At 38.4% G+C, this 24,601-nt stretch overlaps 1 protein-coding gene across 2 annotated transcripts in view; it reads right to left on the reverse strand.

Annotated features, from left to right (window-relative positions):
* The window catches only part of MYH10 (myosin heavy chain 10), a 101,059-nt gene that overhangs the window by 37,107 nt on the left and 39,351 nt on the right, over positions 1–24,601 (reverse strand). Inside the window, exons 4-9 of one of the 2 annotated variants that reach the window (XM_026861132.1) lie at positions 16,692–16,794; positions 10,794–10,823; positions 6,824–6,916; positions 2,987–3,050; positions 1,234–1,332; positions 166–309 (exon numbers count right to left, since the gene is read on the reverse strand). In XM_026861132.1, the coding sequence (XP_026716933.1) occupies positions 166–309; positions 1,234–1,332; positions 2,987–3,050; positions 6,824–6,916; positions 10,794–10,823; positions 16,692–16,794 (533 nt within the window). The remainder of the gene's footprint in view (positions 1–165; positions 310–1,233; positions 1,333–2,986; positions 3,051–6,823; positions 6,917–10,793; positions 10,824–16,691; positions 16,795–24,601) is intronic. The other variant, XM_026861133.1, reaches the window with a different exon arrangement.

Raw genomic sequence — 24,601 nt, forward strand, 5'->3', positions numbered from 1 at the left:
TTTTGGGGCAAATGATTTTAATTCAACTCTAGCTCATGTTAGGCAAACATTTGCTGCAGGTTGTCAAGACACTGGAGCAACATTAAATTTGGTGACATTAAATTAGGAAGTATGTGCACAAAAGAAAAAAGTAATTTTAAAAATCCAAAAGGCTCAATAACTTACACAAGATCTCATCATGTGAAAATCCCATGATATGCATGGCTTCCATAGTCTCCTGAAAGTTATCCTTGTCTTGTTGCCCAGGAATGGGGATGTAGCCATTAGATAAAAATCTGTAATTGTTAAATCCTTCAAGCAGCAAGTCAGCTGTATTGTGGAGAAGGGGAAGAGACAGAAAAATAAGCTCAAGAAATGCTGTTCACACCCACCTGTATTCTGTTCTCACTAAATGTGCTAGCTATGCTTTACAAAATCAGTTCCTCAAATATGGCTACAAGCCGTTATACTGAAACTGTAAAAATTATTGTACCTTAAAAGCTGAAGCCAGATTCCCTGAATCTCTATCTGTAGCAACCTATATTAGCACTTTAATGCATTAAGCCTGTAAATAGAACATTACTTGAGTCAGGGATTTGAGATTATGTGAGATCTATTTGGAATATCCTAAAAAGAAATATTTCTATTGAAAGGTAATAGACACAAGCAGAAATGGAGTCAGGTACTGATGATAACCACATCAAGGATGCTAAACACAGGCTTATCTAATATGGGAGCAGAGAGCACGGATCAACTCTGAAGCCTGTACCTTCACACGGTTACATTTTATCACAACCTAACAGGAATTCCCAGTTACCAAGGGAATAATAACCAACACAGTACTGAAATGGCTGAAGCAAGCCTCAGGGTTTCATTATGTTTTTGTAAAACAGCTGCTTTTCTACCCAGTTTGAAGGCACAGTCCAGGATAGATAGGGCTGTCACTGCCGACTGGGTTTGTTATTTATCAGCTGGGAGCGCTGCAGTTTCGACCCAGTGATTCCCAGCCAGCGCCTGCCCAAACTGCACTTTGTCAGGGAGGAGCCATCTGCTTGAAATGCAACAGTTGCCTGACCTCATACTTGATAAAACATAGAAGTGATTTCAAAACAAAGCCACCTGGCTTTTCATTCTTTTTAGAACTCACTGTTTCCAGACCAAAAAAAACCACTTCCAACTCAACTTTGTTAACACTGAAATAACAAATGTGGCACACAGAAAGAACAGGCTTACAAAATGAGATTCTCAACTTACACTTCAGGTGTTCTCCTGCTCCAGCTAGTAGTTGATAGAAGATATGAAATGTCCGCTCATCTTTAGCCTGACGAACAGCACGAGACTTTTCCAACAAGTCTGATTATAACTAGTCAAGGGTCTTCTATAATTTTTAGTTTAAAATACCCAATGCAAACAAAAACTTTTAAAGTAGGCTATATAATTAAAGACCAAATAGAACTTCAATAGTAATGACAAGATTATGTACAATATGAACTTTCAGTAACTTTAAATGTGAGAATTTAAATTCAGACTGGTGGAGTCCACATTTAATTCCAGCAAAATAATTTATTCAGTACTGACTGAATTTCCCTGCCACATACAGCTGACAATTGTCTGTAAAGGATCAGCTGAAGTCTAAGTGAGAGGGGAGCTGGCCATCCTTTCTCAATCACTGTCTTCATTGAGGTCAGAGCCAAACTCTTAGTACCAAAAACTCAGCAGCTGCTGAACTCAGAATACTTTATCTGAAGTACATTTGTCATTTTCCTCAAGCACTGCATTTTTACACACAATCTTTACTGCCTTTAAACAGCTTCCAAATTAATTTTGGGCAGCAGATAGTGTCTAATAAATAACATTACGGCTTAGAGCAGCTTAAGTTTTTATTTCTTGATATTCCATATCGTAAAACAAATGTGGAACAGTAATTTGAAGTGACACACAAAGCAAGGGTGTGAGAGAAGTTCTTGTGATGAAGAAAAAAATCCCCAAGAGGTAAGTCCTCCTGTTTTCACAAAGCTCTAAGTAAAACAATCCAACTGAACTTTCATAAAAGCAAAAACTGCACTCATTCCCGTGCTGAATGAAAAAATAATTTACCATTAAAGCACATTTTGAATAACCACAGATCTTTCCCAGCTTTATTGGGAAATTATATTTTGTGACAGTTCCAAACTTTCAGTGCACTTAAAATTAATCAGTTTAACTCACAGCAACAGAATGAAAGCTTAACTGCAGCACTGTTTATGATTAATACTCACATGATATTGTTTACCAAGACTTCTGAGTTCATAATTTTATGACCACCCTATTGCTATTCCGCCAGAAAACAGGCTAAACTAAAAAAAAAATTTCCACACATTATTTTTTAGTATAAGGAAAACAACTTCAGAGAAAGGCTTTCAGTGCCAGTATTTTTACTTGTTCTTACACAATCATAAATAAAACTAACCTTAATTCTGTTAAAACGGAATTAGGCTTCAGTATTAGTTTCTACTAGGTCTCCTGTTATTCAACCTACACTGGTATCTAGAAGACTTAAGAAAACAGAAGGTGTCCCAGCACTTCCAGCTCCATCACTTTATAATGAGCATCACCTCCTCCCAGGCAGAGAGCTGCTTCTGCAATGCTGATGAGAGCAAAACCAAGCTTTTGGCACAACACAGTCGCTCAGCTTCTGATTAGGGAGGCGTTTTTATTCTAGAAAGAAATGTTCACAGAGCGAGCACACTTTAAATGGTTTCCCTATTTAACATATCCTGCTTTTAAGGCTAGTCTGAAAATCCAGCTTCAGAGTGTTAAATTTTGAGATATCTGATTTCTAAGCATGAGGAAGCACACTAACTTTGTGATATTTGATCAGCTATTTTGAAACAAAGGAAGAGATGGATGTTGTCAGAGGAATGCAGAAATGTGGTAACCTTTCACTGCATTCCAGTGAATTCTAGTGTTAAAAGCAAAACAATAGGGAAACTTGCGTTTTACAATGATGTGGCATGAAGTAGGATACATGTCTCAATGTTGGCCCCAACTATATAACCAGTAACATCGAAGTTAATCCTAATGAACTTGCCCTGAAAAGAAAGAGAATTTTTGTAATTACTGATTTTTTAAGACAACAATGCTGTCTACATAAAAACATAATCCTACTAGCATTCATATAACAAGCATGTCACACAAATTCAAATGAAATCTTTTCCCTTCAATGTGCTCAGTCATCACTTCAGTGGAATGTGTTATGCGGCATACAAAAGCTTTCTAAAAATTAAAGAACTAGTATCCTAGATATGTTTGTAATTCAGACTTCTGAAAAACTTCTCTGGAAGTGAAGCTCCATTTTTTTGCATTGACAAAACATGCTGTCTACAGCTGACAATGCTGAGATTTTAAATGAACATATTTCTGTATCGAACTTATTGGAGCCTAAAGGTGCTTTATCTCCAGCCATCCTGAATCTGTGTGCTGCCCAGCCCATCATACTTCCATTTCCAAAACCAGAATGGCTGCTATCTGCATGGCCTCTCTTTTCTAGCAGTAGGTAAAAGAAAGGATTAAGAGACACACTATACCCATTTCCTCTGCATACATCTCCTCTTCTCCACAAAGGACCAAATAAAGAGCACACTTCCCACACAGAGAGCAGCTCTTGGAAGGAAAGGGGTTGCAAGTGGATATATTACACCAGTTTTAAGCCACATCAGGCTGTTAGGTATTCCTCCGGTTGCAAATATATGAAGAAACCACTGGCAATACTCAGTGACTACACTGGGCTCTCCATTTTCATTGCATCCAATTTCTACAGTCCTCAATCCACATATGAAGAGGTTCTGGAGATCAGGGAGCATCACAGTAGTTTGCCAACAAGTGTCTAAATGCTTCTTTTGATAGTATTTGCACAAAGCCACCCACTAATACCTTTTGTGAAGGCCTTCTAAAAGCCCTCTTATAACCAGTATCCAAATCCTCACTTACCTCAAGGGCAACTGATCAGTGCTATTAGTATGCTGAAATTAATTCCTCTTTGGCAGATCCATTCAGCTCAGGGACTGTACTATTGATTTTGATATTAAATATTCTACTCCACAAGCCTGTAGAGGATATGTATTCTAGCAATGGCCCAATCTAGCAAGTGTATATTGGGGGTATATCACCATGCTGCAGACTTATGCCTGAACAAGTTGCTGCAGTAATTTGAACTATTCCAACTTGTTACCAGAACACCCTACCCTCCAACTTCCCTGATAAATCCCATTCATGTCGAGAAGATTTGCGTGCACAGGAAGTGACCAAGTTTCTCCCCCCAACCACATCAGTGAATCCAGAGAAAAGTAGAACCTACCTACCAGCCCTATCTTGACTTAGTCTTAAGCAAAGTAACTGCTCCATGACTGTGGTTGTATGTTTTCAACTCAAAGTGATTTCTTCAAGTTTGAAGAAAACCGGTAGAATAATTTAAATTAGCTTCAATGGTTACTCTCTACTGCTTAGCTGGCAGTTTGGTTGGAAAGCCAGTGGCACTAAGATGACCTCACCAAGGAACAAGGCTTATTTTCAAGCATGCCCTGTCAGGGACCAGCACCTGAACTCAGATTTCTGAGTATGAAGAAACAGGGCACTCTAAGCTCAGCTTGTAACTGAAGCATTTATACTTTTTGCTCAGTAACAATTCTAGAAATCTATAACTGTCACCAAGAATGAACTAACATTTTACTGAAATTCAGCCAATAGACTAGATATACAGCACAAGTGTCAGCACTAGCATGTCAAGAATGGCAGCTGATCACTTTTAACCCAGAACAGGTACTGCAGAGCCATCCTGGAATGACATGGCTTGAATCTGCCATGTTACATGCAAAAACAAACACAAAGCATTACATATGGTCTACCCAGTGGCTTTTTCTGACCTAGATTCAGGACTACTTAACTTTTAAGGGTGGAACGAAGTTATCTAATTTCTGCTGTCAAGTTACCAGTTCCATGAACAAAAATAATTGAAAGGAAATGCAGTCATTAAACAAGCTGACACATCAGAAAAGTGGACCCACACGCTCCCTGCTCCAAAGTTCAGTCTTTACTGAAGCCTGTACTAGAGAGGTTACTTACACAGTTCATCTTCTTAAAAACAAAATATTAATACATCCTTCTGGCTAGCACCAGTAAATCTTGCTATGAAATCTTTAATCTATCAATTAGAGACTGAAGTGATAGTCATCTAACAACTGAATTCTGTTTACACTGTCACTATACCATTAAGTACATGGCTTTGTAAAAAACATATCAGAAGGAAGCATTTAGTTCTGCAGTATGAATCTACAAAGTCCACTCTCCCATCCACTGCAAACTAAAGACTTTATTTCCTGAAACACAAGAGAACACTGCCTTTGGTAGAAGGGAAAAAAAAAAAAATGACATGACACTAGCTTTATTTCAGTCCTATCTGGTATTATCAGCAGTTAGGGAACAGGCTGGCATCCTCATACTGCATGGTGGAGACTGTCAAGCCTGTATGGGCTGAACAACAGCACTTCTCACTTTGTGGGAGGATATCTATTTTTTAAGTCAGGTTTTAAAATGGTTCTTACTGAATATTATTTTTTCTGCATGATATGACACCATCTGGAGTGCATTATCCTTGCTCCTTTATAGAAATAAAGCTGGAGCTATCTGAGTGATTATGTTCACAATGGCAATGCAGACTTCAACATAACACAAACCAGATGCTAACATCTTTTAGGAAAAAAGTATCCTCATTAAATTAGTACAATCTTCAATGGATTCAAGACGTGTAACAAAGTAGAATTATTGTGCAGTGAAACCTGTTGATATCATAAATCCTAAACCCAACATATATAAGCATCAAGCAATACTGTAAATAATGTGGCTATATATTATCAAAGTTGAATTTCTACAGTACTCTGCTGCTCTTCATTGAAAAGGCTAAGGGATCTAGTCATCTAGTCTTCCAGAGTCATCACTGGAGCCAAGTTCATACATTATAAATCCAAGCAACTGTTGAAACATCAAGGCAGCCACGAAATCTTTCATTTGTTCTGTAAATTTTAGTTTTGTTCTCAAGAAAAAAAAGATTCAATACTTCCTATACAGTTTTAAAGTTGTATGAAAACCATCTTTCCTTTTATTCTTTTTTCTTTAACGGAAAGTTTTAAGAAGTGGTAAATAGCAATCCACCCCAAGTTCCACCACTGTTTTATTTAAAACAATAGAACACATCAAAAGTGGTTATCTGCCACGAAAACAGTATGTGAACAGAAGGCACTGACACAAGAAAAACATCAGCCAGGTACAAGAGTGACCAACACCTTCAATAAGTCATACTGCCTTTCTGTCTTTCCTTCAGTAAATCAGTCAGAGAGAAGGGCATGGAAATTTAGAGAGATTTTTATAGGCAAAGTTTGTGCTTTTTTAAAAAAAGTCAGGGATGCTCTCTCTAAACCAATTGATAAAGTCATAGTTATTGACAAGAAAGCTATATATTTAGCCAAATTCCCTCATACTTTATAGTAATTCAGCAGTAATTTGTGCACGCAATCCACAGTTTAGCTCTATGGCCTAGTTGTATCTGTTATACTATGAACAATACTGTCCATTCAAGGACAGTTTAAGTTAGAAACTGGATAAAACTAAATCAAGTTTTGCCAAGAGCCAGCAAGGATGCATCTTCAGTGACCCCAACACATTGCAGGAAGTATTGTACAAGAATCTGAATTTGTAGAGGAAAGAAAAAAGAAAGCTTCTGATACTAATTAGATAAATTCCTAAAAAGGGAATTTCTTCACTAACAGTAATCTAAATTTACATACTCTAAAAGAGAAAAGGAGTAACTCACAAAGCGGGAGGAGTTGTCATTTTTCACTGTCTTTGCATTCCCAAAGGATTCCAGAATTGGATTCGCCTGAAGCAGCTGACGCTCCAGCTCCCCCTAAAAACCATACAAACAGAAAAACAAACATCAGACATCAGCACAATGCACATGCAATTACGGCTTCCTATATTCTGTTTCTTCCCAACAGTCATTTTACCCAGGTTGTGGCAGTGATACCATCTTCAGAAGGGGGTTATTTTTCCTCTCACTTCTAAATTCGCTGATAGTCTCCTCCATCCAGTAAAGAATGTGTTTCTTTTTGTTTGTTTTGGTGGTTGTTTTGTTTTTTGTTGGGGTTTGGTTGGTTGGGTTTTTTTAAAAAAATAAAACACACACACACACATACACACACAGAGCAGTGACCAAATAGGACTTAATGGATGTTGAAAATCATTGAACATGAAAAGAAGATTCACGCTTAGAGCTAGTGAAATTAGGCACAGACTTTGAGTGCTTAAGAAGAAAAACTGCTTTAAGATTTTAGTGCAAGGTTATTCTTAAACTTCTCATTTAGTGATTTGACAATATAGCTACTTTGGAACACCTATTTTCAAACTGACTTTCAAATCAGTTAAATACTCACTTGCAATCAGCCATTCACAGCATTGCAACATCTCTGCCCTGAACGCACCTGAGAAGCGCACCAGAATGGCATGATGGTACTGAGCAACAATGAATACAAAGATCATTTTCAAGTTGCTCAATTCAGGCGACATAGGTCAGTAGGTTTAATGTTTTTAAATGTTTCTTTAAGTTCAAGCCAATGGACATAGAAATCAAAGTACTTAAGGAAATTGCACAACAGCTTTTACAATTGCTGTGTGAGGCAGTCTGGTAACAAAAAAGTCTGTGCTCCTTCCATAAGCCCAGGAGGCATATATGTACATAGGAAAATGTGATACTGTCCTTCCTGCTCTGAAAGATGGTTTAAAGAAAAAAAAAAAAAAAAAAGGAAAGTGAAGCTGTCTGGAACGTAGTCTCAAAAACTGACTTTTCTGTTCATAAACCTGCTTTTTCCAATTATTCATAGCGTAGGTGAATAATGGTCCCAGACTGAACATCAAAGAATGGGAAACGTATGTCTCTTAAGGCTTCCACATGAGGTTACGCAGCCATTTAAGAAAAAAAAAAAAAAAATTAAAAAAAAAAATCACTATTTAACACCTAAAAGAGGCTTTTGTTTATATAATGAAATAGATTTCAGCTCCTCCTGGAAACTAATGGCTGCTAGTTCTTTAAAGCGACCTCAAGATATCTGCACAAAACTTGTTTACTTCCAAATACATTCCCTTTAGGACTACACATTCTCTGAATTCTGAAGTAACTAAAGCAGATATAAATGTGTGAGTCTTAGCCCAGAGCACACTAAGCACTACTCAGGCCACAGTGCCTACGCACTATATGCTCGGGTCTGTCCACATTAAAAGTTCTCCTGAGAACTGTGAATTGACAAAAAAAATCTGCGACTAGAGAAAAACTAGATCCCCGTTATAAACACTCTATGCACGTCTGCAATTTATATTCTAAACGTTTCCTATGTAAAGGCATCAGACAGCGGGAAAGCACTTGCTCTCACCATCCCTCTCATCCCCCTCTCCCAACCATGCTGTCAGCACTCCTAAGACACCAAGTATAAAAATGAGAAGCTTGCTTACCATGCTGTACACAGCTTGAAATAAACCACATTACGTATATTAAACGCAGCAAGCATGTCACAGCTTACATTTCAAATTCTAGCTATTCTGGAAGAGAAAGCACACTGACTTCAAAATGTGACTCCTCCACAGAACATCGCTGTGCCACTTAAAAGCATCTCACTGCAGGCACACTTCATCCATGCTTTAAAGTGCTTCCATGTACCACAACCTTAATTTGGTTTTGCACAGAGGAACTTCTGCAATGCATCGTAAAATCATTTCACTCAAATTCCCCAACTGAATGCAAAAAGTTCTTAGTAGCTTGTTTTTACATCACCTCTGAGCATTTGAAGAGAACATTCAGTTGGGTCCTCAGATGTGGGTGAGAGCCGTGAGAACGAACAGAGTGCTCACAGCCTAGCCAGCCTCTGTGGTTTGCACTTGCAAGTAGACTTGTTGTAGAAATCATTAAGCAAACCTCTCACATTATGTTAAAGAGCTTCTATTTAGTAGGCTGCATTTTTAGATGGACTGCTTTATGGACAAGAATCAATTCTCTTTTTCAGAAGTGTTCGGTGTTTTGGAAAAAGTGTAAATTTGGCCTATAGGCATATCTCCTGCATTGGCAGCTAAACAGAACTTGGAAAAAGCAGTATCACAGTATTGTGGAGAAAGTGAAGTCATGCAATATTTCATGCAGGGCAACATTAAGATAAGGACAGGTTATTGTCTCAGTTTCAGAAAAAACGGCATCCCAGTGATTCAGTTCATCGTGAAGTCTTGGTGAGGCAGGGAAAACTACATGCTACTCACATACAACAGGGATTCACTCTGTAGTTCAAAATGACATTGAAACAGAAATGTTAATGATTATGGTTTATGCAATATCAACACTTCTGGATTAGCCTGTTTCCACTGATATATTTAAAATGTTTGCCAACAAAAGGTTTATTTCAATCCTGACATGCTAACTCTAAGCAAAAGGAGGTTTAAACTAAACACTGCTCCAACTATTTTTGGAACAGAGAAATATTTTAGTAAAAACTCTTAGAATTGACTGAGGTTTGCAAGGAGGGAGGATTAAGTTAAATACTAAGAATGTCTGTAACTTCTGAAAATGAGACTGTGGGCTCAGACGCATGATTGGGTTACCGAGGTTTAACAAGTTACCACACACTAGCAAAGGCATCACAGCTGTCCATAGGATTTCTTTTTGCCTCCAATACACAAGACCTAACTTGAAGTTCCTTGTATTATTTTCCTTTCCACTACAGTTCAAGTGGCACTACAGTCAACTTTCAGAAAAATGTAAGGGGAAGAATACAATCAGCTAAACTAACTCATGGTAGCTTCTTCAGTTACCAAGCCTTGGCTATACCATACGGAGCTGTTGCAAAGCTTTGTCTTTATTTTAAAGTTCGTGCCCGTGACAAAGGTCATCACTTACCATCTCAGGTTAGAGTGGAGCATTTAACTTGCATAACATGTGGCAGCAATTTTCACTTCTTTCTAAAGTCTTACCCTCAACTTCCACCTAACCCTCCTCTTTATTCTCCTTCACAAGTACACTCCATAGCACTGGGAACACTGAACTCCTACTCTTGTACCAGCAGGCAGTCTAGAACAGATCGACTACTGCTGCCCACGGGAAGAGAGGGATTAGGGGAGCAGGAAACCGGCTGCATTTTCTGCATGGCAGCTCCAGCCAACCTGAAGAGTATGAGCAGCTGAAGCTCAAATGAGGAAACTTTAATTAAGCAGCAACAATGAACAGATATATCACTCACACCACTTAGAAAGTCAGGGGAAACGACTTCAGAAGATGATTGGTTATGCCAAGCCTTTTACACTTGAGATCAAAGTCTTTATCAGGTTATCTGAGAAGCTATAAAAAAAATATTCAGACAAAACTGTAGGTTAAGTCAAAAGAATTCTGTAGCTTCCATTGATCCATCTCTTATTTAGTACTTTGTTAAATATTTTAAAAGTGTTCTGCACTCTCTCAGCAGCACATTGACCAAGTATACACACAACATATTGGAGAAGGTCAGCTAAAGAGAGAGGGTGAACCTCTTGCTTCAGGACAGAGTAACACCACTTCAAAGTAGTGAGCTTTGCAATGCTGAGGAACTTGCAAGCTGTTCACTTGTCTATTCTCTCAAAACCAGTTAAATATTTACAAAGTTTATTATTAGCTATATACCTCTATAAGATTTCCCATGTATAAAAATTGACAGAAATTAGAATGTATATCAGTTCGCCTACATAATTTTAAAAGCATAAAGAAAAACACTTGCCTGATGTTTCACGGGTTTAGGTGATTCGGGCTGTTCATTGCAAACAAACAAATGTATATGTTAGCAAGCAAGCATTCCAGCTGCAAGTTACATCCCAAATTATTAATGTCAGTAGGTTTAGTTTAACTATATACCACTTCACAGAAACTGTTCAAATTAATTTTAGAAAATAAGTTACTCCATGCACAAAATACCAAAACCTCCGTTTATGAAAAGGACTAATTCCAAACAAAACACAAGATGATAGATGGATCTTGAGCACAAGGAAAAAGGACAACAGTTTAATTAGTTGTGCACTGTTTTCCAGTTTCACCAAACAACAACAAAAACCCAAACCCACACCACCAAGTAACCTTCTCTATAGCCTTAGTCACTTCAAGGTGGTTTTGTATGGATAAGATGATCATTATTCTTCAAAAATCAAAAAGGTTATAAAAAAAAAACAAGAGGAAAGCAATACTTAAGGAGTCTGGGGTTTTGTTTCTGCACTGTACTTCAAGTATTAAAGAAATGCAAACCTACAACTGAGACAAAAGTTTTGTTTCGTTCAAGAATGACTGTCCACATGAGAAGCAAAATCTTAAGGAAAACCTTCAAATTTTGCTAGGAAGAACATGAATGTAATAAAGTAAAATAAAATACCCTCAGAACTCAAATTGCACAGTTTCTGCAGAAATGCAAAAGTTTGATTCCATTATTATTTCCTTGGCTCATTCTGCAACTTTAATAATCATGAGCTTCACATCAGAGAGCCTAGAGGGAAAATGCTGTGGCGAAACACACACCAAGAGATTTTCATACCAATCCAGATGCACACTCCCTCCGTTATGTCTATTATTTTAAACAACTAGACCGATTTTAGTGCAGAATAACAGATTTTGACAGAGGTCTGTAAGGCAGCTGCAAAGGTTTGGCTTACTCAGTTAAGTGATGTGCATTTTGCAAATCTGCATCGTACCTGCTCAGAAAACAATTCAGGCATCTAAAAAAGGGTTGGATATTTCAGCATGAAGCAACCACTCTGTAATCACTGGAGATGGGTAGGTAACCTAGGAGGCATTTCTTTGCTTCAGACAAGATGAGCTGCTCTCTCAGGGTGCCCATTTCTGTCCACAGACACACAATTAACTTTTGTGTTTAAATTCAAGCAGTTAAAGCCTATCAGAGAAATTCTCACTGATGGGAGCTTCAGCCTTAGCAAGTCTACCCAGATCCTGTACTTCAAAACCAGTTATGTTTCTTTTGAAATTAATAAAACAAATTTAACAACTTAGCTTTTCAGCTATAAAGGCAAATGCAGTCACTGAAAGCAATCATTAACCTGAAAGTATTGAAGCTTAAAGTGACACCATGGTGAAGGCTGGATTTCGGGGTGGGAAGGGTTTGGGAAGAGAGGAAATGAACAAAAGTCGAATTCCATTCATCTGAACCAGAGGTAGACAGTACCAGAATGAATGGAAGAGGAGACAGCAGTGGTAGATGGATGCAGTTGTTTTATAGAACTACTGCACATACTACCACGATTGACAACATCCACTTATTTCATGTATTTGACCATGAATAGGGTCCAAGTGTGCCCACAGTCTACCAGCACAGCTAGGAGCAACCCCCAGCCTCATGCAGCCTGCAGAACATGCAAGTTCCTGGACAGTAAGCTATAACCATCACTCTTCCTTCTTTTGGAAAGCCATGTATGCAATTATTTTCTTTTTTAATTATTATTTCTATATTTTGCACTTACTTCCCTCCCCATTCAAAAACAAAGTTTGCAAACTAAAGCAGAACCCAAGAGTCAGAATTAAGACTCAAACTTATTAACTATATTAAAGCAGCTCTAACGCATGCATTAACAACCCTACTTCATTGGGTTTTTACTTTCATTCCTACCTCACTTAGTACATAGGACTGATGATCCACAAAGCTAAGTAGTTTAGAAGTCTCCTTTTCCTTCCTACCCTCCTTGCTTATCTGCCCAAAACCCTCTCTAGACACAGCCGCCTCCTCACCAATTACCTGTAGTTGTTCTCTTCCTCTCCTTTTATTCTAAATATCCTTTTCTCCACACCTCCTAAGCTTACAAAGAATAATGGAGAGTGAAGGCAAGAGAGAGTCCTCTGTATCGCCAAGGAGCATGGAATAGCTGACCAGACCAGCAGATACCAGTGTGGGTCAGCGCCGCGCTGAGATGCCTGAGCTAAAGCACAGTGGTTGTCTCTTATAAAGCTGGTCTATGTCTGGCATAGTTAACAACTGAATAAAACACAGTAACACTTGATGCAGGCAAAATATCCAGATTTACTGGCATGGTTCTTAACTACCACCCCAACTCCCCAAATTCTTTAGAGCTCAGAGTTGCTGGATGTGAAAATAAAGCTTTCAGTTATTTACAGCAGGTATCTTCCATCTTCTCTCCCTTACTACACATCAGCTACGACTGTACCTGCATCAGTTCAGACTCCCAACCAAGCACACTACAGGCAAGGATTCAGGCTCACTTTCATCCCACCTTCAGTGTTTAGATGAGATAATGTTTGCAACTCACCACCAAGTACTTGCCCCTCCCCTCCATTACTTGGCTCTAGAAAGCCCAGCCTCTATTCCTAATTTAAGTGACTACCCTAGTCTCACCCAGTTCTGCCAAGTCCCACAGTTTTACTAAAGCTTTTCTTCTTTTTTACCACCACCCCACACTTCTAGTGCAGTGCCCAAAACAATACCTTTAACATTCCTCGGGATTAAACAGGAAATGAGACAGTGGGGCTACAGGTTCAAACACTTAAAAATTAGGAAATGCTAGTATTAAGGTTGTTCAGCGCTGTAATTCCACCCTCTGTGGTTACCCACGTGTTATTGACTCCATTTCCCACAGGATCCCTCTCTGAGGATGAGATAGATGCCAAGGGCTATGCAGGACTCCTCTGTAGGCACAGAGTCACTAGCTGTTAGGAAAGAGGGCTGCTGGGAAAGAAGAGTCATGGACCATCAGCGGAATGCCAAATGTGTTTATGGGACGGGCAGAGCTCCTACACGATGCTCTTTGCATAAACTGAACATTTCAGTCAGCACTGCTGGAAAACGTGGTGAGCATCCATTTCATGGCACAACATCAGTGCTGTTCCGGCCATGGCCTGAGGTGTCGAACGGGGGGCTACATTTGTTGCTGATACATTCACAGCACTGTCAGGGAAAACAAAGTCAACTCTAGACTTCCGAACAGTGTTGGGAAGGCAATTATTCATTCATGAGCACCCAAATTGCTCCATAAAAAAAAGTCAGTGCAGCACTCAGAACAGTCTCAGTAACATGAACAATGTCACTGATAATTATTTGTAACAGGATGAATAAAAATAAATCCATGACCAGCAGTCTATTTAACAAGCCTATTTAGCATCTTCTCTGTGCACAGGGTAAGGCAAAGGTTATACAGATGGGTACTAAGGATCACCACCAGCCCTCTACAGTTTTCTAATGAATATGTAACAGGAACTAATTAGGGCTACATCTATAACCCCAGTTCTGACCCTTCCTAACTTCTGAGTGTAAGGTGTGTAGGTTAGACATTCTTTGTTTGCACTAATGAAACTGAATTGTTATAGAAAAAGGGAGACATTTGTACTTTCAAAACTGTTTTGATTATGCAAACATTCTGCATTTTTCATAAACATGCTTAATTCAATGCTTACTATGGTGCTGCATTGAATAAAGTGCATGATCAAAGTATCATACTTTTATTCAGGAAACTACTATATTCTTTTTATTGTGCCTGAACTACGTTTTGCAAAGAATAAAAACTTTTCCAGTATTCATCACAAAGGTCACTGGTTCATGAAGCAGATGATTACAAATGACATCTTCAAAACTCTTTTGAGATGAACACCACCATCCCATCTAATTCTCTACTTAGCAGTGTGATTAAGTCGCAATTCAACCAACCTTTAAGTGGAATTAGCCAATACTGCATTCAAAAGGGCAACTCATCCCTCCCTTCCATTTTCCACCCCGGTTTTACTTTCTTTCCTGTGCCTTCACTTCATACCAGCTATGTAGCTACACAATAAACAATGAAGGAAACTTGTTTTGTTTAAAGGCATATGGACTTCTTAAGAACACTAAATGCATCAGTCTCCAAGCCCAGTGAGCAGCCACAGAAATCATTATGGTCTTTCAGCAGAGGTACTAGCACAGCGTTCGTGGAAACACAGCATCAGAAAAGCCAAACAAACATGGAGTACTTACTAAACAGTTAAAAATAGGGTTTCAAGGGGTTAAGCACTAGAATGGGTTCACAGAGAAGCTGCATGATCTCCATTTCTCAAAATTTTCAAAACTCATGTTTACAATGCCTTGGGCAATGTAATATAACTTTGAGAGAAGGTACATTTTGAGAGGAGTCTGGACAAGAGGCATCCAGAAGTCTCTATCACAACCTGAGGTGTTTCCAGTTATCAATAGTATACTTAGAAGTACTTGGTACAAACCCTGCACAATTCCCTTCTCTGTATAATTCCCTTCTCCCAAAAAAAGCTGTAGAAAATGTTACTCCTGTAGAAACTGAAAAAATGCTGGCTTTGTTCAAGGCTGCACAGCAGTAAAGCCAGGAACATTCATAAATCAAAACCTACACAGGAAACCAGTTCTGAGGTATGACATTCTAAACAGCTTTCCCCAGAGCTGTGTACGCTCCCAACACACAATGCCACGAACATACACCTAATGCTGCTGACACTCCAACCCTAAGAACCTTCCTTCCAAGGTCTCCAACCAACCTGCAGCGCACTCAGAGCGCACAATACCACACAGACTCATTGTGATCTTTTCCGTGCAATAAACCATCAACTTGAATAAGTATCAACACACAGGGTCACATGATTTACTCTTAATTAGAGCAAAGATTCGAGTTTCCCCATACACTTAGATTTCTCTAAATCTACCTGCAGAGCAATTTTTCCTTCTCTCCCACTTCAAATCCTTGCCTTTTTTTTCCCCTCACAGATTAGCCAAGATTCACTTCTTGTTTCTCCAGGAGTTTCAGTCTTGACACATTCAAAATGTGTTAAGTGCCATGCACTAGAAATTACAGAAGTTGCGCTGCTACTAAATTAGATTAAACCTTTTGGAAGCTTCAACCACCAGAGACACCTGTGATGCTCCTGGAGAAGAGCAGGCATATGCCGGTATTGATTACAGCAAGCCACTTGCTTGTAGCAAAGTTGAATTAGTACTTCACTGCAAAAAGATCCAAGTGCTCATAGCAACAGATATACATACCAATTAATACTTTTTAAAGCAAAGAATTGCTAAAAAAATTCAGTGCAAATTTTGAAGTAGTAAATCTGAATAAAGATATACATAAATCAGTGATAAGTTACCAAAAAATCCAAGGTTCTCTGACATAAGTATACACTCGCTTGTTTGTCATGTAATAAAATCTGATCTTTTCATTAGCTGCTGACTTCTAGATACAGCAAGTCTATGTCAGTTTATGCTTGATGATTTTTCCCATCTACAAGTTAATTTTTGAAAGAACAGAAAGCTTGTTCACAAATATAGTACTGAAAACTACATCTAGTGGGAACTAAATTCACTAAGAATTACCCAAGTTAATAAAATTTTTGGAAAACTGGAGTTTACTGCATCAGAAAGCTTTGATAGTGTTCCTAGCTACAAAGCTTGCATAAATCCTTTAATTTCACAACAGAGGTTAAACAGCTAACATTAATTGGAAATTCTGATGTAACAGCTCATTTCAGTCACCACTAAATAAAACATAATGGTTGAGACAAAATTATATGGATTATATTACATCTTATCTTTAATAAAAAAGTTGTGGGTTTTTAGATGCAAATATGGTAGTTTTCAAAAAGAGCAATAAACAAATGAGAAAATATCCCAACTTACAGGAATATTATGGTCCTTTCTTCCTTTATGGGAGGAAGCAACATGAGCAAGGTACTGAATAACCTTCTTAGTGTTTTCAGTCTTCCCGGCACCAGATTCACCTCTGCAAAACATTTCAGACATTTTCCTCAAAATTAATTTTCAACAACTTATCAATCCTTTGTTTACAGCAACCTCATTTCATTCAATTTATGACTTTGACTATGCAACAGACCTTCACCAATTGTCTAAAAATCAAAAGCACTGATGTCGCAGGGAACTACAAGGTATTTGTTTAAAATAATTTCATCCTAAAGATCTCCTTAGCATTAAGATGTTGATACAAAGTATAACATTAGTTTGATTAAAAGCTTTCGACTATATGTCCAAATTCCTTTGTTACCTAAGCGACAAAAAACAAACTTGTCTTTTGCCTTGATCACAAGGCCAGAAATAGAATTATTCAGAGTGCAGATACATACATATTTTTTAAATCATATTATATTTTTTATATATATATATATATATATACACACACACACACACACACATACACACATATACTTTTATACTTAGCACCATTTTAATGTATTTATATACCAGGAGCTGGTTATGAGAATCACCAAGTTGATAGAAACATTCATTATCTTTAGAAAGCAGTTTCGAAGTGCAGTAAAAGACCTTTTAAACAGATTCTTTGCACTGCTCATTGCAGACTCTTAGCTAGTTTAAAAATACATTAATGGCCACAGGACTGAATGAATTTATTAAGAAATAAAGTTATTAGTGCTGAGTGGTACGGTATGCAGATCAATAAAGAGGACAAATGCACATTGTTAAGACAAAGCAAAACATATTTAAACAGAATTTATTGCAAGGTTTACATAGGGGATATTCTAGGCAGTAAATGTGACCAAGTTCACATCAGCGCAGTCACAAATGATGTTACTACAGATCTTTTGGTTTTTAAACCTAGGTCTGGTTTCCTGATAAATCCACACATCAAAGGCATTACCAGGTCCAATTTAGCAGTGAACTACTCTGCTTTAAAAAATATGAACGGTTTTGAACATATAATGACAGTGAACTACTGGAGGAAGATCCCCTTTCAAGTGAGACAGTGACCGCCATTAGCAGCTTTGCAGGTGTGAAGCTAAAAAGGATTTTATTATGGGGATTTGCATGGAAAGAGTGAAAGTACTTCTGTCATTCAACAGCTGTTCAGAAATTAAAGTTTGGAAAACAACTACTTTGTAAGAATGACAAGCACATGTTTTGTGTGCTTGCTTACTTCTCAGCTAAGATACTTAGAACGGAATGTTATATTAGAGGGCAGGTGGTTGAATTTAAGCACGTTCTTTTGCAGTCGTTACAAGCATCCTCCTCCACCATGCTGCACACCCCAGGTTTGTAGCTAGTCTGCATTTACTTAGGTATTTAGTACCTTCAGACCTGCACTTCTTGATGAGATAGACAGCTTGGAAGCATCCCTATCCTCACATTACACTTAACATGTACAAAAATGAGGCAATATAGCATTTGACATTTTAACTTTGCATATTCTGAAAGGATATTGCCCCAGATTTTCAAAGAGAATGGACTGTAAAACCCATTTCTTCCTACCTTCCAATCCTCCTAAATCCTGGAACCCCCCCAGGACAACTGCAATAGCAGAGGTGGCCCCTTGCGAAGAGATGGCAGCATGTGCATCTCCATCCATTAGCTAGTCACGGGCACTGAGGAAGCTCACTCACAGCAGAGCAAACTCATCGCAGAAGCAGCTATCAGAGCTAGGTACAAGCTTGAGGTGAAACATCTGTTTGACCTGACAGAACAGTATCAGCCCCTAGGTTTTGCAGGAAAAAGCACCCCAAACTTTTAACTGAAAGCACTGAACAACATGATTCTGCAGACAAGCTGTGGGATATTTATCACAGCCTCAGTTACCAAATTGTGGCCTGCAATACTAGAGGGTTAACCAAGGCACCTGATTTTATTGATCGTATCTGCTTATCAGAAGCAACTACATCAGCCTGCCTAAAACCATTTCTGTTCCATCTTTCCTCACAAGACAAACATCACAGGAAAAATAATACAGAGTATGAGAGATAAGAAATCATGGTAGTCAAACACTTAAAACTTTCTGGAGATACAGGGTAGTTCCCTTGAATCTTGTTGACTATACTAGCTTTGCTCACTGCATTAAAACTTGAAAGGTATTACCTGAAGAACTAGTTACAAAGAAGATTACTCTGAGAATTAGCTAATGAATAATTGGGTTTCCTTTTTGCCAAGATACCATCAATATGCAACACAGAAACTGGGTGTACTTTGGGACCACTACAAGTGGAATAGCAAACTTTGACTCTTAATGAAAAAGACCATTTCTACCCAGGCTAGAGTCACCACATACAAGACAAATGTGAAGATAAATAAGCAGAAAAAACAAAAACAAAACCACACACAACATAACCCTCAGATGCCAATTTTTGCTTCTGAACTCTTTATTTCTAGTCTCCCTTTTACTGCAGTGTTTACATTAACATAATTCATTACTGTAAGCAATAATAACAGCAGTCTTGCCTGTTTCTAGATGTGTATTAAAATATGCTTAATGTCAAAACTATTCAAACAGGTAAGAGAAATAAGTACAGCAAAATATTCATTTACAATTTAGACCAATACAATTTGTTCTTATTGTCATCAGAGCTTGGGAACACATTATTAGCTGTGCCTTTAAAACTAGATAATCTTTTCTGTCAAATTACAGAAACAAAGTTTAAATTTCAAAGGAGAAAAATCTACTCTGACACATCCAGTGAAGAGAAAAATAGTACAATAAATACAGTCCAGATGTCGACTTTCTAAAAAGGCAGCACAGTTTTAGGAGAGTCTACTGATCAACAGACTTTTCTGGCATACACACCAGTAAAGCACAGGAAGGTCAAAAGCTTGAAATACATTCCTTTTACTAAAAAGCCTTTAAATCTAATAGTGGATTTTTTTAGAGAAAGTCTTTATGCAAGTTCTCATTCAAAAGCAACACTAATGGATGTTATCATCCTAGTTCTCCTCTCCCTGGAGCTTAAAAGTATGCCAAATATTTCCTGCAGGATACAGTGTTAGATAGCTCCGCTGCCATATACTATAAGAGAATTAGAAGATTTAGGATAAAGTCCTCTTTTCATCTATAGGAATTATGACATCTGCATACATTAGTTCTTTCACAGGCGTGCAAACATGCGGATTATAAAAATAAAATAAAATCTTTTACCTCTACCAACCTGCCCAAAAAAGGTAAACTTTTAGTAACACTATGTACAATATTTATGGAATGGAGATGGTATCATGCAGCTAAAGATTAACTTTTTCAAATCTTGTTTTAATACAACTCAATTAATATGTTACCATAAATTAAACAACTAAAACCCTTGGCTGAGATCCTGGCCTTACTTCAGTCAATGGCAGCTTTGCTAATGACTACGGTAGGGTCATTGTTTCACCTCCTTCATTTCAGGTCTCAACTCCACTACTGGTAGAAAGAAAACCTTATGAGACTGAATTGAAATGCTGTACCAACTCCAGCCATGGGCTATCTCAAACAGCGCATCCAAGTAAGCAAATCATCTGAGGCAACAGCCTCAAGTTGGAAGGATAAGGTTATTCCATCAATTAACTGAAGTCTCTCCCTTGCAAACTATGCTAGAGACAGGACAGTCCACAGTATTTAGAGTTAAAGCACTTTCCCAAGAGCAGCAAAGCTTCTGCTCTGAAGCAGCTTCAAGCACATTTGATATAGGAAAAGCTTAGCGTGAGCACTTTTAAGTTTTTCCATGGTTTTAAATTCATTACATGTAAAGCTATGATGTAATTTTCAATAAACAAAAGTACCCTTCAGACAAATTTCTCAGCTACAATTTGTTTAGCAAAAAAATTGACTGACTTCTCAACCAGCTGCAATTTTTTTTCCCTGAGCAACTTGAGTCCAAATCTTGCACAGAAGTAAAAGGCATTTCCTCTGCTGAACAGATTGACATCTAGAAAACATGCAAAACAAATCTAGCAGATGACGACTTGCAGGTCAGAAAGCAAAACAGGCACCAATCAGCAATGGAAGCTGGCTTTCTGACTTTCAGGAGAGCAGTGTGCTCTTCCCATACAGCCCATTTATAATAGCAGTTATTCTATGAACAGGTCAAACACCTGTCTAGGAAAGACCTATTCTAAGGGGAAACACTGTTCTAAAGGAAAGCCGTTGTTTTTCTTATTGTGGATATTGTTATAGGTCTGAAGCATCTACACATCCTGCCAAAGCTACAGCACCCAGCATGGCAGGACAAGGCAACACCACCACCTCTTTCTGAACTGGCAAATGAGTGTCTGGATTTTAGGGAAGCCAAATCAATTTAAAGTTGCCTACTGAAGTCCTACTGCAAGGAGTGGCATTCTACCATCACTCAGCTAGCCATTAATTTCACTACCAGATCAGGAGACTCTGCAGGACACACTTAGTGCCATGAGTCACATAGGACCAAGGGACACAAAACCACACATACAAAGAAAGCTTTAAAATTCAAAGACAGACTTTTTTTCATCTTGCTATCTATGCACAACATCTACTACAAACTAACAATATTTGTGAAGATGAGGATCTGGAATATATTAGGATGGTCTGATGCAGTTAATGTCATCTGTCCCATTACGGATCATCACTGTGATTTAAATCACTGAAAAGCTAACCAAACAAGCCAGTATTTTCCATACAGGAAGCTTAGAGATCACTTGAACTTTCACTCTTCCCTAGAAGTTTCAGTCTATTTCTATCATTCCTGATGAGCAACAAGCTCTGGGACAAGAAGTTCATCTGGACATGGAAGGTCTTTCTGCAGAGAAGTGGCAGCACCACCTTGACACCCAGGCAAGTTCTTCTCAATGCCCGATTTCACAAGAGACAGGAATCCTGACCTGCCACTCACAGGTCCTGTGGCCAGCAATGCCTCGTTTCATATGAAGCAGCCACTTACATAAGGCGCTAAAACGTGGAGGTATGCACTTAAATTGTTTCTAGGAGAAAGTAACTGCGTAAGTAAGAGCCCCAACACAATGGTCATTTGTCCTTCTCACAACAGCAGTTGCAAAGAACAGAAGAGACACTTATTCTCATACACAACTGAGCAGATCTGCCAGTTACAAATTAACAGATATTTACAGTCAACACCTGTAATTAAAAGGATGTCTTAATCACCTGGCTAATTTTCTGAAATGAAGAGGTATAACTGATAGTTCTGACTACCGCAGAAGAGTCATTAATTTGGTTTTACTATTTACAAGCCTGCCTTACAGCTCTTTCATTTCTCTCTAGATGCTTCACATCATCTCAACACCAGTTGTCTAGGGAATGTTACAAGCTGGACTCTAGCCAGAGGTTGTATACAAAAATGTTTGGTATTTGCTGCCGTTGTCCTTTAATAAACAGCCTCTATTCCCTCCACACCCCGCCACTCCTACTGAAGCCAATTCATATTAGATATCCTTGTACGGCTGCAAGCATCTGCTAAATGACTGTTTATCAAGCCCAGTCTCAGTTTTGAGAATACCATACGCTTGTGGTAAGATTCTCTGATGTAGAACATACTTGCTTAAAAAAGTGCAATACAGCACATTTTCATATATGACTTGCCAAAAGTAATCTTGCAGCTAAGGACAACAAAGTCAAGGAAGGTTATAATATTTCTCAGATTCCTAGTATACCACAACAGAAATTTCTTCAACTGGTCAGCCTCCAAAAGCCTGGAATGCCCATTTAACATTGACAGACAGCAATAATCAAAGAGAATCAACAAAACATCAGCAGCTGAAGCTTCTCAAAGGAAAAAAAGCCTGCAAAGCTGTTCATTAGAACTTCACATCTTACAGAAATTAAAAAATTACAGGGTGCACATACCTCATTGTACAAGTTAGCACCATGTTTCTGTAAATTATTTCTTATGGATGCTGGGTTAATATAAGCTGATAACATTTATAAACTAGCAGGAATGGGAAGTTGCTGGAATTACATACATTTTCCTTTCTTTTCAACAAACTAAGAATTTACAGACAGAAGATCTCAAATAAGTTGTCATTTGCACTCCAGTCAAGGTGAAGTGACTACATGGAAGCTAGTTAAGTCTAGCTGGCTGGTTTTGGGGGTTGATTGTTCTTTTTATTGAAAAGCTTAATGAACTAAACTACAAAGCAATAGAGAGCTCCAGCAACCTTACTAACAATTTGTTAGTGGTTATCATCCCAAATTAAGACATCCAACTTAAAAGCTAAAAAGAAATTATCACAATTCTTGTTCACTCAGCTCCTCCCATCTCATCATTAACCAGACAACAATCTGGATTTCATCAATGTCTACTAAATTGCCCAACAGATTCAGAAACTGGAGGTGTATGTGACTGTGCACATATTTGGGTTTTTCAGTTGGTGAAAGGCCAAAAGGCACGTAAGAAATGACATCACCACTACCTGAGGAAATCAGGATTATACCATAGAGCAAGATTGAGTCCTGCTGGGCATGGGAAAATGGCTTTTGGTTCACTCTGAAAAAAGCCTCTCTATGTAATTTAATCAAAAGTTTCTCCTACAAATTCCGTCTCTAGGGCTCAAGTACTGACCAATTTACAAGAACAGATGAGGTTGGGGGGAAGGGTTGAAAGGGGCACAATGAAACAAGAGAAAGACTTGGAAAAAAGTAAATCAGTGCATAAATATCCATCATATAAGCCACTAACTCAGAATAAAACCCCGTAGTCTAGACTTCGCAGCAATGCAATTGTCTATATTTGGTTTCCTAAAAGGTGGAGAGTGGAAAGGGAAGAGAACAGAAGGTAACAAAAAACAAAAGAAGGAAGAAGGCACACCATTTTATGTTCAGAGACAACTCTTATTTCTGCAGCAAGAGCAAGAAGTCACCTATGTCATCAAGTCTGGATTGGAGAACTGAATGACAGCCACATCAGCTGGCAATCTGAGTAATACCCTCCTGAAGAACCAGCTTCCATGTTAGGCAAAGGACAAGATGTTCTGCTGAGACAAGCATCCAGAGAACACAGCAGCATTGGCGTTTTTCTTTGCCTCTTGGTATTAAGTTTGACTTTGAGAAAAATATTAATAACTTTAAGAACATCAGTTTATGCAAAACTCCTCTTGAAACATCAGCAGGTGATGAATTTGAGACCTCCAAGTAATCCCACTACCTTCAAAATAATGAAATGTGGTGAGAGGCATGTTTGGAGAGCCATCCATCAAGGCTAGCACGCTCCACATAGTGCCTTTACATGAATGCCTGTTGTCTGCAGCACTTCAGTGGAATACAGGATATTCTTTGCCACAGTTCTCTGAGGGAAAAAAATTAAGACTGTTCTCAGCAAACTGCATTTCTCAGGAAGATCCACCTGCATGCACCTTCCCTCAACACATATACTGCCTGCATACTGTCCTGTCATGCAAACAATGACTAGTGTATACCAAATACTGAACCAACTTGCATCATCTGGCACTGTTACACCCAAGGTGAACTGATCTCCAAGAGTCTACAGAGCATCTGAGATAAGACATTCTTTAATGTAGCTACAAAAGTGGTTTAACTGTGTTAAAGTAGACTAAATACCTTTGCAGTTTCATGGCATGTCTGGACACAGCTAGCTATTCACTAGAATAGTCACTGCATGAAGACAACTGCAGGCCTTTCAGGGGAAACAGATTGGTATTTCCTAAAGATCTGGACAAGCAAAGACAATGAAACAGCCTTAACCCCAGATTTAAATTGCACTTTCGAGCCTAGAGTAAGAAAATACTATGTGTACCAGATATAAATCAGGATTCCGGTGTCCATTGATCCAGAAGGATCAAAAGCTTAAGGTCATCTTGCAAAGGAGGTAATAACA

The sequence above is a fragment of the Athene cunicularia genome (genome assembly GCF_003259725.1).
Source record: "Athene cunicularia isolate RWA chromosome 18 unlocalized genomic scaffold, athCun1 chr18_part1, whole genome shotgun sequence".
NCBI classification, from domain to species: domain Eukaryota; kingdom Metazoa; phylum Chordata; class Aves; order Strigiformes; family Strigidae; genus Athene; species Athene cunicularia.